This window comes from Perissodus microlepis, chromosome 7 (assembly GCF_051167445.1).
Source record: "Perissodus microlepis isolate ML-2025 ecotype Zambia chromosome 7, ASM5116744v1, whole genome shotgun sequence".
Classification (NCBI taxonomy): domain Eukaryota; kingdom Metazoa; phylum Chordata; class Actinopteri; order Cichliformes; family Cichlidae; genus Perissodus; species Perissodus microlepis.
Genome location: NC_140467.1, coordinates 64,537,664 through 64,552,663, shown reverse-complemented (window position 1 = coordinate 64,552,663; position 15,000 = coordinate 64,537,664). Strand labels below are relative to the sequence as shown.

Here is a 15,000-nt window from a genome sequence, read left to right as displayed (position 1 = left end):
TGGGTGTATTAGTGAACGCTTTCAGCGCTCTGAGGACTGCATCCCACTGTCGCTGCCTTAGCCAAGCCAATGTGCTGCTCAGCTCCAGCCAGTGTCAACACTGCCAGAGGTCCCTGTGCCTGCTGATTCTGTATCTGTTCCTGCTGGAGGGTCCGAGGGATCCATCCAGCCTGTAGCGCCACCTACTCCATCATTTGCGGCTGCCACGCTGTCATTTGGTCCTGCCTCGTCTGGTCCTGGTCCTGCCACACCACTACCTCGTCCACGTCCGGCTCAGCCTGCTCGACCTTGTCCGTGTGTGGTTTGGTGTCAGCGGCCACCTTCCAGGTCGCTGACTGGACTCCGTCGCCGACGCGGTCGGCATCCTGAAATGCTCCGACGCTGCCACTGCCTTCCACGCGGTTGGCCTTCGGATCGCCTACATTGCCACCGCTGCCTTCTGCACGGCCGGCCTCCAGAACTACTTGGTTTCTGTTGCTGGCCTCCTGGTCGGCCCCCTGAACTTGTGTACCTTGGACCCTGGTGCCATCGACCTCTGGGTTGGCCCCCGGAGTTACCGTCTTGTATTATTGAGCCACTGGCCTCCGGGTCGGCCCACTGAGCTGTGTTTTTGGACTCTGTGTTTTTGGTTTTCCCAGCTCATCTGTTTAGTTTTGGACTCCTGTTGCCGGGATTTTGTTTTGTTGGACTCCGAAGTTTCTGCTGGTTTTCTGGTTTCTGTATTGGAGAGGAGTGTCACCCAGGGTCAGATTCGCTGACAGAGGGATCGAACTTCTGGGAATCCTGTTCGCAGCTGGTCACCATGCTGTCACTGGAAAACTACTGAAGACTCTGATGTGGTCCCCCAGCCACCAAGGTTTATCCCAAAAATAACCCCTGGTGTACAGCCACCTCTAAATTCTGGAAATCCATCAGCAGGTGAAATGTGCTCATCTCCTTGTTGTTTCTCTGAAATCGGGATGCCCACCAGCACCGAGCTCCAACCATTTTGCTGTCCCCACAAGCAGCAGGGAAAGACAGTCAAAAGCAAGCATGGCCACCCAAGGAAGGCGAAAGTGCACTCTGTGCAAAAGAAAAATTCCCTGGCTGGGTGAGCAGTGCAATGTGGGTCTCTGTCTCCAGGTGGGTAGGAACTGCTTCAGGGTCTATCACACAGGCCCAAAAACGCCTGGACGCTTGTAATATAAAAAGGCCAATAAATTAAAAACTGAGTGAGCAAGGATAAAAAAAACATTTTTGTACATATTTATTATAGTTCATATTGCAAGTTGATGTTGTGTTGTATTTTGTTATTGCTGAATATCAGTTTCCACTATAAATCTCAAGTTCGTTTTTTTTTTAATTTAAACTGTTGTTCCACTTTCATAACAATAAAATAATATAAAATGGCTGCCAGGTATTGAAAGCTGAGGTTATTCTAAAAAAATGGGGCAAAAGCATTCAGTTATAGTATGTTTTTTGACCCTTTTACAGCCAAAATTACCAAAAAAGTCCAGGCGGCCTAAATTATGCTTGGTCAATAAAAGGTTAATTAATAATTTTGGATGTTAAAACCATATTAAACTAGTTTTTCTTGGATACATTAATATTTCGTTAAAACACAAGTTCAGCAATCTAATGCTAACACTTTGGTGCTGAAGGGAAGGGATGAGGGAAAACACACTTTTCCTGACTTTTGCGGTCCTCACTTTACCTATTCCCATCCCCCACCCGCTGCAGTCACAGGCTTGCAGGTGTTGCTAATTAGTCGCGTGCTCGGTGCAGCCAGACACGCGGGGCGTAGCTCGGAGGCGAGAGGAGACGGCTGGAAGTATGAAGAAGCATGACAGAGAGAAAGTGGAGATGTCCGACAGTCAGAGAATAGAGGATGAAGGGATGAATGTGGTAAGTACATTAAACAAACTATTTTAGTGTTTACTTAATAATTAGGCAAAGTGAAGTGTTTGCAGCCGACAGTTTGCTCTGTAGTTAGCATGCTTTGCTAATGCTTGCGTGACTTAGCTTAATGTGGTGTTCGACGACATTCTCCTAAACTGTACAATTTTTAGCTGATATCTTAACATTCATGCAGTCGTGAATGTCTGTTTTGGACACTTTTATTAGTTACTGTCGTAATTTTCGGTCGTCTGTGGGACTGAAAATGAACGCTTAATGAGCAATCAATGAGCTTAATGAGTAGCTAGCAATAGTGTTAGCTCCAAATGGTGAGTAAATTTCTAGAACAACTTCGTTCAACTATAGGCCTTAAGTATTCACAACAAGAAACAAGCTAAGCAGCTACAGAGTCTTTTCTTTTCAAAGCGTCAAGTTTTTGTCGTGGCGGGGAGGGTGGCAGTCGGAGCAGCGAGACAGACCCGCCGAAGCTAATCCAGGAGTCTGGATTAGCTTCGGCTGTCGAGGACCCAAGTTCATAATGCAATTATTGTCGTGACGAGCTAAGAAATGGCTAAAGTGTAATGTTGTGTCGTGGTATGCAAAACGAAGCGTGAGGTCGCGGGGGCAGCGACAGTACCAGAGCAGCAGGCGAACCGACTTTTCCCTCAGTTAAATATTCAGCCGTGGAAAGTAATTTAGTGGTGGTTTAAGTTTTGTTGTGATTGTTTGTGATAGACAAAAAAATAAATTTTACTTCTGCAGTGGCTTGATTGCTGTTAATCACAAACGATGAAGTACTAAAAATATAAAATAATAAAATTACTATCATAGTAAATTAAGATAAATAAATCTAACAATATTAAGCATGTGAACAGACTACTGCACAGCTTCATTTAAACTATGACTTATATTCAAAAGATTGATTTTTATAAAACCGTATTCATATTTGCACCATGTCTTTATAGTGACTAACATATGTGATTAGACCTATTGATGTCACCTTAAATACTATCCCATTATCACTAAGTGTGTATTTCTTACTTGTTGATGTATAAAACTAGTGTACTTCAGGTATGGACATGTTATGTTAGCTGTTTTGTGTTTGACCTCATCCAGAGTAAACAATCCACCAGACTGAAGGCACGTTTGCAATGCCTGAGAGACCATCATGATAAATGCTTGTCAAGAGCCATGGACTCCTTAAAACACCAAACACAGGTAATCATGATAGGGTTTTGACTTTTCCCATATTACAATATTAATAAATACAGTGGTGCTTCTGACTTAGATTTGTGACAGTATGAATGCATGTGCCAAAACATTCTGTAGGGGTGTGTTGGTTTGATTACGCAGGTGTACTGAAAAGATAATTTTTTTTTTTTTCACCAAAGCCAGGTGCTGAAGTTTGTTTTGTGTGTGTGTGTGTGTGTCTCTGTAACGCCCGAGTTTCACCCAAGCAACTTTAGCATCGTGTCAGCTCTTTAGTTAACTAATTTGAAATGGCTTTTGCCATGTGTGGGAGGAGGGGGGAATAGTGTACAAACCTAGGACTGACATTTAAGCAAGACATATTAGCCTTTTATAAAGAAGTAGAAGCTGTACCCAAATGTCATTCTAAACTAAAATGTAAAAATTTGTAGAAACTAGTACTTTGGTACAAAAGTGCATCATTAAGTTCTTAAATATCCGATATATGTATCTAAGTATCATAAATATTACCTGGCAAATAATGTACTTCAATATCAAATGTATACATAAAAGCAAAGTGTGTACACAGTTACATGTATTTCAGGGGGTGTTATCAGCCTGGCTGATCTGAAATTCAGCTTTTCATTTTTTTTTTTTGTACTTCTGTACAGTACTTGAAAAAAATGTTTGGTACATCCCATCACTCAGTGCAAGCTGAAATTGTCTACAGCTTAGTTTACAACAGTACTGAGGGCCACTTTTTAAGATGGAACCATGTTTAGTCAACTATAGGCTAATAGAAAGGTTTTTTTTTCTTTTTTTTCTTTTGGTTGTGCTGTAATTAAAGCCTTCTGAATTTAGACATCAAAACCAAAGTATGTGTAGTAATGCTGTGTTTTCTTACACAGCATTAGGTTTAAATAAAACAGAGGATGCATTTAGTAGTGTATTGGTCTTGTTCATCACCTTTTTGTGAACCTTATCAAAAGAAATGTTTGTCTCTGTAATGTTTAGCCATCGGAGAGAACAAACCAAGAGGGTGAGACTTCATCACAACCCCAGCTCTCACCTAAGCAACTTGCAGCTTCCAAGACTTTGGTAAGTAACAAATTGATTTTAACTTGTGGTATATAACAGGCTCAGTACTCTATAAGTTTAACAGTTTACCATGTAGATATAGATGAAAAATTAGCAGTGGTGCTGGTATCGATAAATAAATAAATAAATGTGACAGCTGCCAGTCATTATGTGGCTTTTCTGCCTTTCTTTCACTGCATGTTAGCCTAATTTGTATAAAAGATGGGTTATGTTCACACACACGTAGGTGACAGAACAGAACTTGACACACGAGCACAGCCCACAGTAGTGATAATGAAATGGACTTCAGGATATACCTCATGATTGAGAATCCATAACTCATTACCCCCCTTAAACCACACTCAATTAATTTTCCACAGTTATATCTAATTCTAAAGTGACTTTGTTATCCTCCACAGCTCATGAAACTTAATAAAAATTTGCATTCTGCATTGGTTGTATATTAAGATGGTGTGCAAAGTATGTTGACACTCAAGCTGTGTCCCAAAACCTAGGCCGCATCCTTCGAAGACCGAGAAGGCCGGAAGTGCGAGGCTTGTAAAACGGGACGGTCTAGCATTCAGATTTGCGTCACCAGCTGTCTCGTTGGCGTTTAATAAACTCAGCTGTCTCGCCGGCTCAAGTGACCATTGAACCCTTCGGTCAGCTATCGAGCAGCTGGGTAACAGAAGTCTCTGAAAACCTCTGAGCACTTTTGCAAATATGCGATCTCTTGATAAACTGAGCAGATATTTGAAGTTTACACAGCTACATTCTCACCTGAAAATATGTTAAAAGTTTATTTTGTGACCCAGAAAGAGTAATAAGATTAATAGTTAGTAGCGGCCGCCATTGTTGGAAACTGGAATCTGCTGGGCCGCGCTATGAATTCTGGGATATGGTGGGGCACAAAGGATACACCCAACCCATCCTTCAAATCTGGGGAAAAGGAGGACGCATTTGTCGGCCAGATTCGGAGGAGTCTACGAATTGGGACAGCCTTCGTGGCGTCGCTGTGATGTAATCGGTCTACAAATGCGGCCTCAGGAGGTTGCAGCTGACGTTTTGGGACACAGCTTTAGTGCCAGTCAGGACAAGAAACCAAACAAATCTCTCATTTACCTGAAAATGTACTAGTCCAGTGACCCTGAAAGGCATTTTAATAAGTTTAAAGGCAAGCTCTGTTGTATTGTTTTAAGGCAGATATTTCCATGATTTTAAGTGTTTACATTTGGCCTAGATATGTTATATGTTCGGTTATCATATCGATATGTGGAACAAAGACTTGACATGGTTAAACAAGATACAGGAGTGATTCTGTTAACTTTTTTCATAACTAAGATATAATTATTGTGGTCATGAGCTACGTACTTCTGCGCTGTACTGCTTCTTAATTATAGAATGCTTATTTTTCAGTTCAGGATTGTTAGGAATTTTAAAAATCCACATTCAACATTTAGGATTGAGTAAACAAATAATAAAAGCCAATGGCAGTACTTCAATACCAGTTCTTGTTACCCATCCTGTGTGAGAGGTGAAGGAGAGCCAGAATTGTCTGCACTGTTTCTGATGTGGATTAGATGTCATTCATATTTAGTGTTTTCAAGGTGCAAATTGCTGAATTGACTTGCATGACTTTCAAAATTGCAAGTATGCTTTACCACACATCTTATCTAACATGTTCCTCATTAACATTATGTATGTAGACATGGTGATACATGTGTCCTTTTTAATTTTATTTTAAAGCCCTCAGCAAGTCTTAATCAAGAGGGGGAGACCTCATTGTCAGATCTTTCATTTGAGCTACCAACATCATCTGAGAGCATGGTATGTGTCAAATAAGCACTTTTAGCTTATCCCATATGACCATAAGTAGCTCTGAAACTTTTTCATAACTTGCAGGTTTTTCCTAGAGTGAGTTAAGCTGTCAGTTTTAAAGAGAACCAGCAAACACAGCCCTGACCATGCATTCACTGTTTTGTTAGCATGTACTGTCTTTATGTCACATACTGTCACACATGGCCTGGCAGAGAACTGAACAACAGGAGGTTCAATCTGGCCTATGGGTGGCTTTGCTTCAGCTATAATGCTTTGCAATCTTGGAGTTGAATTTTTCATAAAATTAACTGTTTTCCTGGTGTGGTGAAGTCAGCATAAGTCTACACAGGATTGCAAATGTATGGGAAGTTAAAATTTCTAGATATGTTATTCAAATCAAACTCATGAGGTTGTTAGTTTACTTACAGAACTCAAAATGTAAAAATTTCTTTCTTAATTCGCTTTGGGTTGAGAAGTTAAAAATCAGGTTTGATATCTTTCTCGATGTATTACAGTCATTGCTGTCAATGTCTTACATCTCCCCTCTCTCCATAGGAAATAATTGTTGATGCTGATACTGACATCGATATAATCACTCCTGAAAGTTCATACTCTGATGCTGCTGACCCAGATGTGCCATCACTCAAACGAACTGACAGCATATTTGTAAGTTTGCATAATTCTGGTCATTTCCACACTTTTATTAGGGCTTTAACTTACTGTAGAAGACTGGCATTGCAGCATTGCAATTTTTAAACTATATGTACTTAACAAAAATCTTGGGCCACTCTTCATTCTTTGTATTTTACTAGCTATATGGGTATAGTTCTCCAGGCTTCTTGAAGGACTTTCAAAGGTCCTCTTTGGCTGTTTCTGCATTTGGTTCTGTTCTGTCAGGTGACTCCACACTGCTTCAATAATGTTAAGGTCCAGACTCTGGGGAGGCAAATCAATGACTGTTAATGTTCCACTGTTTTGTTTTTTTTGTTTTTGTTTTTTTTTGTCATAATTTCATCAGTTTTGAGAAGATCTCCAACACATGCTGCCCCAAACCATGACAGAGCCTCCACCATGTTTTACAGATGACTGTAGACCCTCACTGTTAAACCTCTCTGCTATCCTCCTGCATACACGTTGATGAGTTAGAAAAAAAAAAATTCAATTTTGGATTTTTTTTACTCCACAAGCCATGTTTCCAGTGATTTTTGTTTTTAAGTCCAGTTTTTGTGTAATTCGGCATACCTCAGCATCTTCTCAGTTTCATTTGGTTTAATAACCATTCTTAAGCAACACAAACATGACAAGACTTTGAGATACTGATCTGCTGTGGGTAATCTTTTTTTTCCCTTTTACGTTTTCATGGCTGCGATTTCTTTCTGTGCTTCGCTTCTCCACTTACCTCAGATTTTATTTCTTTCAAAGACACTGCACACCATGCTGAGAGATGCAAGGTTTTCAGGTCGTTGGGAATCATACTGTTGGTCTAAAAATAGTATTTTATGTCTGTAACTGTTATCTTTGGCATTATTCATAGATTCAATTAATGAAATGGAAACAAGTGATGTTTTAGTGACAGTCTGCTAGAAAGAAATTACCTACAGATAACATTTAAATTTTATTTGTTTTCTAAGTTGTCTATGTGGGGACACAACACTGGTTCATCTCTCAGGTTAGGAGACTTATTTTTTTGCTTTGAATGATTCATAGGTCATTGTTAAGTAGCTTAACAAACAAAAACATTCCTCTGAAAATGGTCAGGTACAAGGACTGGACTCAAATGAGTGAAAAAGTAGCCAATGTCCAAAGAAAAACTTTGAAAGACCTTCCGAATGTCTGGAGAACTATTGCTCAAGAACACTTTAGAAATTACAAGTCTGCCTCCTTGGAGTAAAAATGTAAAGTAATGAGAGAGAGGAAAAAATACAGGAGTTTTCATCCAATTATTTGAACAGCTCTGTTCAATAATTATTTTACAGGTTGTTTTTTGAGGGTTTTTTTGTATCTTGTTTCACACAAACATTTGACATTTGGTTGTCAGCTGTGAATTCTTATGGTAGTGCTGAAATGGTATCATCCAGCCCTAATTTTTCCTTATTAATTTTATGGTTGGGTTGAAACTATCGGTAAACAAGTCTTTGTGTATACAAAGCCAAAGTTAGTGATAAAAATTAAAATCACTAAATCCTATAACCCTTCATTAACCTGGTAACAGTTCCAACAAATTAAATTTCACTTTAATGAAGGTGTTAAAGGGGTCTCACAGACGGTGTAAGATTTTCACACCTGGGTAATTCTTGTGAATTTAGCTATAAATGTGTCTATCTGGTTTTTCAGCTTACCAGTGAATACCTGCAGTCAATCTCCAAGGTGGCTGACACATCAGAAGCTTCTGGAAGTTGTATTGAAAGCACTGATGATGAATATATTCCATCAAAAGACTCACGGAATGAAAGCAGTTCAGAGGGATCTGACAGTCCTGCAAAAAGGGTCCCATTGTTGAAAATTAAGAAAAGAAAGAAGTCACAAAAGACTTCCAGAAGAAAAGCACTTCCAAGTACATCTTCGGGTAAGGACCATGAGACGGAAAGTGAAAGCTCTCAACCTAACCAGGGAAATATTTTTGTGATGAAGCTGCAAAAAAAGAAAAATGGGGCTAGAGTATACAGTAAAAAGCATCACTGCTTATACTGTCCACAGGAGTGCCATAAAATGGCAAGGCACTTAATACGCAAGCACAGCAGTGAACTGGCTGTAGCAGAAGCAATCAGTTTTCCTTTGAAATCAAAGGAGCGCAAACTACATTTTGACCTCATTAGAAACAAGGGGAACCGTGCACATAATATTGAGGTTCTGAAAGTGGGCTGTGGAACACTAATCCCAAGTCAGCAAACTAAAAAACCAGTGAAGCCAAATGACTACATGCACTGCGTTAACTGCCAGGCACTGCTGAAAAGACATTCATTATGGAGACACATTTCAAGATGCAAGCTTTCACAGAAGTGCAGCACAGCAAAACCAGGCAAAAGTCGGATCCAGTCACTTTGTGCCTTTGCACAGCCTGTCCCAGATGGTGTCAGCAGAAAGGTTTGGGAACTGGTGAATGCTATGCATCAGGATGAAGTCAGAAACATCATCAGAGAGGAGAAAAGTATCTTGCGACTTGGAGAACACTTGTATTCAAAACATGGACATGACAAGACCAAACATGAGTACATCAGACAAAAAATGCGAGAAATGGGACGGTTACTTCTGCGCTCACGGGAAGCAGGGACACTGAAAAAAATGGAGGATTTCTATGTACCTTCAAATTTCAAGTTTGTGGTTCAAGCAGTAAAGGATGTGGCTGGCTTTGATGAAGACAAAAACATCTACAGAGCTCCATCATTGGCTCTGAAACTGGGCCATAGTCTCAAGAAGATTGCAGATATTCTTGAGTGTGAAGCAAAGATGGCAGATTTTCATGATGAGGAATTTCTTAAGAATCTGAAGAGAAGCCGGGATCTTTATGAGAAGAAATGGGATGTGTGTGTTTCATCTCGTGCCCTGCAAACTCTAAAAGAAGGAAAATGGAACACTCCTCAACTCCTCCCTTTCACCGAGGATGTAAAAACCATGCATATGTATCTTGATAGGTACAGAAAAGAATACCAAACCAGACTTGCCAGTGATCCCAATAAGAAGAACTGGTCAATGCTGGCCAATTTGACTCTTTGCGAAGTGATACTGTTTAACCGCAGGAGAGAGGGTGAGGTATCAAAAATGCCACTAACTGCATTCACCCTGCGAGACACTTCAGGAGTCCATTCGGATTTGGCAGTAGGACTTTCAGAGTTGGAACAAAAACTTTGTCGCCATTTCCAGCGCATCGAAATAAGAGGGAAAAGGAACAGAAAAGTTCCTATCCTCTTAACACCAGACATGCTGTCCTCAATGGAAGCCTTGGTTTCACATCGGCGGGCCTGTGGTGTGTCTGATGAAAATCCCTTTTTCTTCTCTAGACCTGAAGCAGACACTCACTTCAGGGGATCAGATGCCATCAGACAGATTGCAAAGGAATGTGGAGCGAAGCATCCAGAAACACTGTCCTCAACTAAGTTGAGAAAGCATGTGTCCACACTGTCCACAGTCCTAAACCTGAGAGACAATGAGATGGACATCCTCGCAAATTTTCTAGGCCATGATATCAGAGTCCATAGGGAGTACTATAGACTGCCTGAAGGAACACTTGAGTTGGCTAAAGTCAGCAAAGTGCTCATTGCTCTAGAACAAGGCCGACTGTCAGACTTCAAGGGAATGAGCCTCGATCAAATCCAAATTAATCCCAATGGTAAACAAAATGTTCTTATATTTTTATTTCAGAGTAAATGTCTTTTGTGCTACATGGTTTTCTTATCACTGCTTTACAGAAGAAATGCAGGAAGATGTGGAAAGTGATCTTTCAGAGACAGATGCATCAAAGGAGTCATCTTTCAGTTCCTCAACATCGAGTAGGTGACAGGTTTAACTGTTTTTAGCATCCAGCCATTTACTGCATATAAAAATAGATGACATGATGGTTTTTACATTTGTAGCAAAAAACGTGGAATCTTATAGTGGCAGACTGTTAACAGAGGGGACAAACTAAAACCTCAAAGTACATGCCAAATTGTTCCGAAAGAGTTTCTCTCATTTTACTTAGTTATCACATGAATGTATGTTCAATTGTTAAATTTTCTGATCAGTTTGGTTTGAAGTGTACTTAATGTTATAAAAAGGCTGTGAGCTGTCATTATTGACAGCTGATTTCAGTTTGTTTCTGGCAGGCAGATGGACAAGAACTGTACCCCTTGCTGCACTGCCCCATCACTATTGTGCAGACACTTGATCCAAATGACAAGCAACAGATGTCTGCGCTTGTTGTTATGGCTTAATATTTGAATAGTGCAAAGATGTGGAGACATGCCATTCATCTTTACATACAGTTAATACCTCTAACAAAAAATACATTGCGTAGTGTAAAGGCTGAATGGGCACAGAGTTCAACCATATACCATTACTGACTTCTTTGACTTTTGACTTTTTTTTTTGTCAAAGGATCCCAAAGATCGAGAAGTCAGCCAACCACTGAGTTTGATGAAACACACACAGGTATCCAGCAGAATAACCAGATGGTACCTTTTTTAAATTATTTTGTGGGTTTTATAAACACAGAAATTTAAAAAAAAAATTAAATAAAAAAAATAAAAATATATATATATTTATTTTTTAACAGGATCCTCAACACCTAAGAGAAGAAAGGAGACGGGATCTGACATTGATGACCCTAAAGAGGGTACTTCTCACACCCACCGCACACCCTGTTTTGCCTCAGGTACCTGTCTTAATTTAGCCTCTAAGCAAGCTTCACAAAAACCTAAAAAACAATTACAGAATTTTGATTGTGCGCTATCTCAATTTGTTAACAGGAACTTCAGCAAAGGAAAAGGAGTCTGACACTGATGCCACTAAAATGGGTAATTTGCACACAAACTACAGAACTTTAAGTCCCCCCCTTCCTTTTTTTGAAACCTGCTTTTACAAATTGGTAGAATTAAACCAAACAGGAGCACAGAGAGTATAGATGTTCTTTTTTTTGGGTATATTTCAGTTGTGCAAACCTGAAAACTTTTTGATTGGTATGACTGTCTAGAGCAGATTTCACATAATCCACAAGAAAACCACAATTTCTGTAATTGTAACTGGATGTACTGAATGTACTTTAGAAAGTATGTTAGAAGTTTTTTAGACTGATCATTTTCAGTATCCCCTACCAAAGAGCCTGATAGCACCATTGTTGCCTGTATTGTGTAACCTTCTTTGTACCCTTGCGTGCTTATTATTGTTAGCTTTTTCTATTGCTGCTAGCTGCTTGCCCACCATTTTATTTTCAAGCCACGTCAGTTCAGTTGGCATTAATTCTGTATATAGAGAACCATGAATGGGTAAAATCGTTTGCTTCAACCTTTGTGATTGTTTTCCTTCAAGAGCTCTGCCAAAAAAAATCACATTCTTTAACTGAAGGAGACTGGACTAGGTATTTGCCTGACAGTGTAATATTGAAACTTTTCAAATATTTTAAATTTTAGCACAGTAGATGAGTTATGTAGCAGGGTGATAAGACTGTACTGCATTGCAGTCACAATTTTGCATGTTTTTCAGTATTTGTCTTCTCTGTTCCAGGGTCACAAGGTACATATTTTTTCTACTTACAGTTTACTCTTCTTCCCATAGGACCACCAGGATTCAAGCAAGGACAGTGGACCACAGATGAGCCTGATGGTGACCACGCTACTGCAGGTATCCCACAGACTGAGGCTTGGCATTTGCCCACATTTCTTCTTTACCCATTCCCTTTTCCACACAACAGCTAAAAAGGCTATACTAAAATAAGCACTGATTTGCTTTCTCACCCTAATAATGCTTTTATTTCAAAGTTGTACAAATGTTCTTAGTACAACCTATCTAGACTGGATGATGACATGATGATGAATTAGTAATGATTAATGTAACAAGGCAGTAAGAAAAAACGGACGTCTTTCAGTACAAGGCTTTCGTCAGCGTTACAGCAGGCGAAATGTGTGCCAAATTTATTAAGGCTGACTACTTATGGGTGATTAGCTGGTTATTACTCTTGTCCAAAATGACTGTTACTGGTCAAAGAATTTACTGTTGTTACTTAACAGAAAAACACTTCTTCCTCTGTCAGCTCTTTTTTGAGAGCTCCAGTAGGTGAATACTTTTACCTGAAGCAACCAAAGTCATACAAAAGTCTTTATGTCATGTTAATTCTGGACAAGATCATTCCAGGAATCAGGGCTCTGTGCCAGAAAACATGTTTGGCTAAAACTAGGTAATCCAGGTTTTCCATTTCAGAGTGAGGGTGGATGCTGAGTCAGACCCTGTAAACCTAATCTGCAGGATTTCTTTGACTCCTCTCCTTCTCCTGGTGTATCTGAACTGGCTGACTTGCATTTTTTTTCTTTTTCTCATCCATAAAGTTGCCATCAAAGGTCATAGTTGAGTGGTTTATTTTGCAGAAATTTACATTTTTACAGACATTGAGAGATGTAGTGAGATAATAGTTTGTACTTAACAAGACCGCATTTTATAATGATTTACCAATGTAAGAATGGAAACAGAAATGACATCAGATTTACTATCAGTTAAAGATGAAATTTATAGCCCATTTTCTAACTCTGGATGGCAGTACAGCTGTTAGGCTGGTAGTTCCCATGTATTCAAACATTTCCTGTGCGTTACTGTTTAAAAAATCTTTTTAATAGTATGTAGTGAGTGTCATCATTTTTGATGACAAAGATCTCATACTGATGCAAATAAATACACTGGGTGCATCCTAATTCACTAATTTTCTTCTTTTTTTTTTTTTTTAAATTGAAAGTTGGTTTGATTCTAACTCTTGCAGGCCATCTCAAAGCTCGTATTTGATGAGTGAGGCAACATTCACAGAAGCAGGCTTCACAAAAGTAGTTTTCCATCTGACAAGCCACCCTATTTATATATTACTGATATTTTTATTTTATCTTATTTTTATTTTTTTTGAAGTGGCTGAGCAAACTGGTCTAATCCATCACATAATCACTGAATTTCATACCAATGATGGGGTGTTGGATCAAGTCAGTCTGTCAGCAAGAAACACTGATAACTAAGTTATTTGTTATTTCTACTCACAGGCAGATCGTTTCTAAGCATCTGATTTGATCTTTGAAATTTCATTTTTGTCAACCATTTAAATTAAATGGTTTCTAGTATTATGAATATACTAGAATATTTTGTATTTTTTAAAAAAAATTAAGTTCACAATTAGAACTTAAGTACATACTGACACTAATTCTGTAAGTGGATTCTGTCTCTGAGCAGGATGCAGTATGAATCCAGATGGCAGCTTTTTACTTATGTACAGGTGCTAAAGTAATAGCAAGCTACAGGGAGAAAACAATGCTGCTCTATTATTGTTAGTCTCAACTGTTAAAGCTGACTGACAACTGAACTGTGATTAGCTACCTCACTTGTTACAAGTGGATGTTTCCTTAGATTTTCTTGTATCTATCCTCCATCCTTCTTGGGAGGTACTAAGAAGCAAGGAAAAAATGCAAATGATAGAAAAGTGTAGGCAGTTTCAGGGACCTATGATGTATCCACATATAACTGTGATAAAGAACCTAATGTGTAATTTGCCTGTTCTCTGACAGATTTATTTTATTAATATTCTGAAAATTCATGATTTAACTGGACCCTCAACAGCTAAGAGGAAACAGTGCAAAATTTAAAAGTGATTACTCTAAAACTGAAGCGTCTACCCTTTTTAGTTTTGCCTTAATTTATCTTAAATTAATTATTACAACTGTATTAAGTCACTTTCTTTTCTATTTTAGGAACATCAAAGAAGAGGACTTGGACATCAGCTGAGGTCCATGCTGTGGAAAAGACACTAATGTCCTTCATTGAGTCTGGTAAAGTACCAGGAAAGTCGGAGTGCGTTGCCTGTATTGAGGCTTCACCGAAAGCACTTACAAACAGAACCTGGACAGGGGTAAAGTTCTATGTAAAAAATCGAATCACTGCAATGCAGCGTAAAGCTGCAAAAAGAGTTTAACAGCCTGTTCTTAATTGTTCATTTGTGCCTTGTTTGCCCCTTTGCAATGTTTTTACGTTCTGTGCTAGACCAATGTTTTTGGACGTCAAAAAAAAAAAACGTTTGGAAAGAATGGAACTCATGTTCCATTTTAATTAGTTTTAATTATGTTTTGAAAAGGAAAAGGCATTCCTGTTGTGACATATCTAAAAATGCCACCTTGCTTACCAGGGAGTACTGTCTTATATATACTTATATTTATACTTGTATATAATATGATATATAGAGATATAATATGATATATAGAGATATAGATATATAGAGATATAGATATATAGATAGCTATATAGATAGATATATGTATGTGTGCGTATATAGAGATATAGATAAACACACACTGTTTGTTGGATGTAAGGGGCTGAAGGTCTGAC

General features: G+C 38.9%; 1 protein-coding gene across 3 annotated transcripts in view; it reads left to right on the top strand.

The window, feature by feature from the left end:
- The window catches only part of LOC146384655 (uncharacterized), a 17,925-nt gene that overhangs the window by 2,196 nt on the left and 729 nt on the right, over positions 1-15,000 (top strand). The window contains exons 1-13 of one of the 3 annotated variants that reach the window (XM_084936688.1): positions 1-1,122; positions 1,720-1,884; positions 2,992-3,093; positions 4,078-4,161; positions 5,887-5,967; positions 6,514-6,624; positions 8,293-10,285; positions 10,365-10,445; positions 11,032-11,085; positions 11,210-11,308; positions 11,403-11,450; positions 12,208-12,273; positions 14,370-15,000. The exon at positions 1-1,122 is cut by the window's left edge and continues 2,196 nt beyond it; the exon at positions 14,370-15,000 is cut by the window's right edge and continues 729 nt beyond it. In XM_084936688.1, the coding sequence (XP_084792814.1) occupies positions 1,813-1,884; positions 2,992-3,093; positions 4,078-4,161; positions 5,887-5,967; positions 6,514-6,624; positions 8,293-10,285; positions 10,365-10,445; positions 11,032-11,085; positions 11,210-11,308; positions 11,403-11,450; positions 12,208-12,273; positions 14,370-14,590 (3,012 nt within the window). In that variant the 5' untranslated portion in view covers positions 1-1,122; positions 1,720-1,812 and the 3' untranslated portion in view covers positions 14,591-15,000. Of the gene's footprint in view, positions 1,885-2,991; positions 3,094-4,077; positions 4,162-5,886; positions 5,968-6,513; positions 6,625-8,292; positions 10,286-10,364; positions 10,446-11,031; positions 11,109-11,209; positions 11,309-11,402; positions 11,451-12,207; positions 12,274-14,369 lie in introns of all 3 variants that reach the window. The other 2 variants (XM_084936690.1, XM_084936689.1) reach the window with 2 other exon arrangements.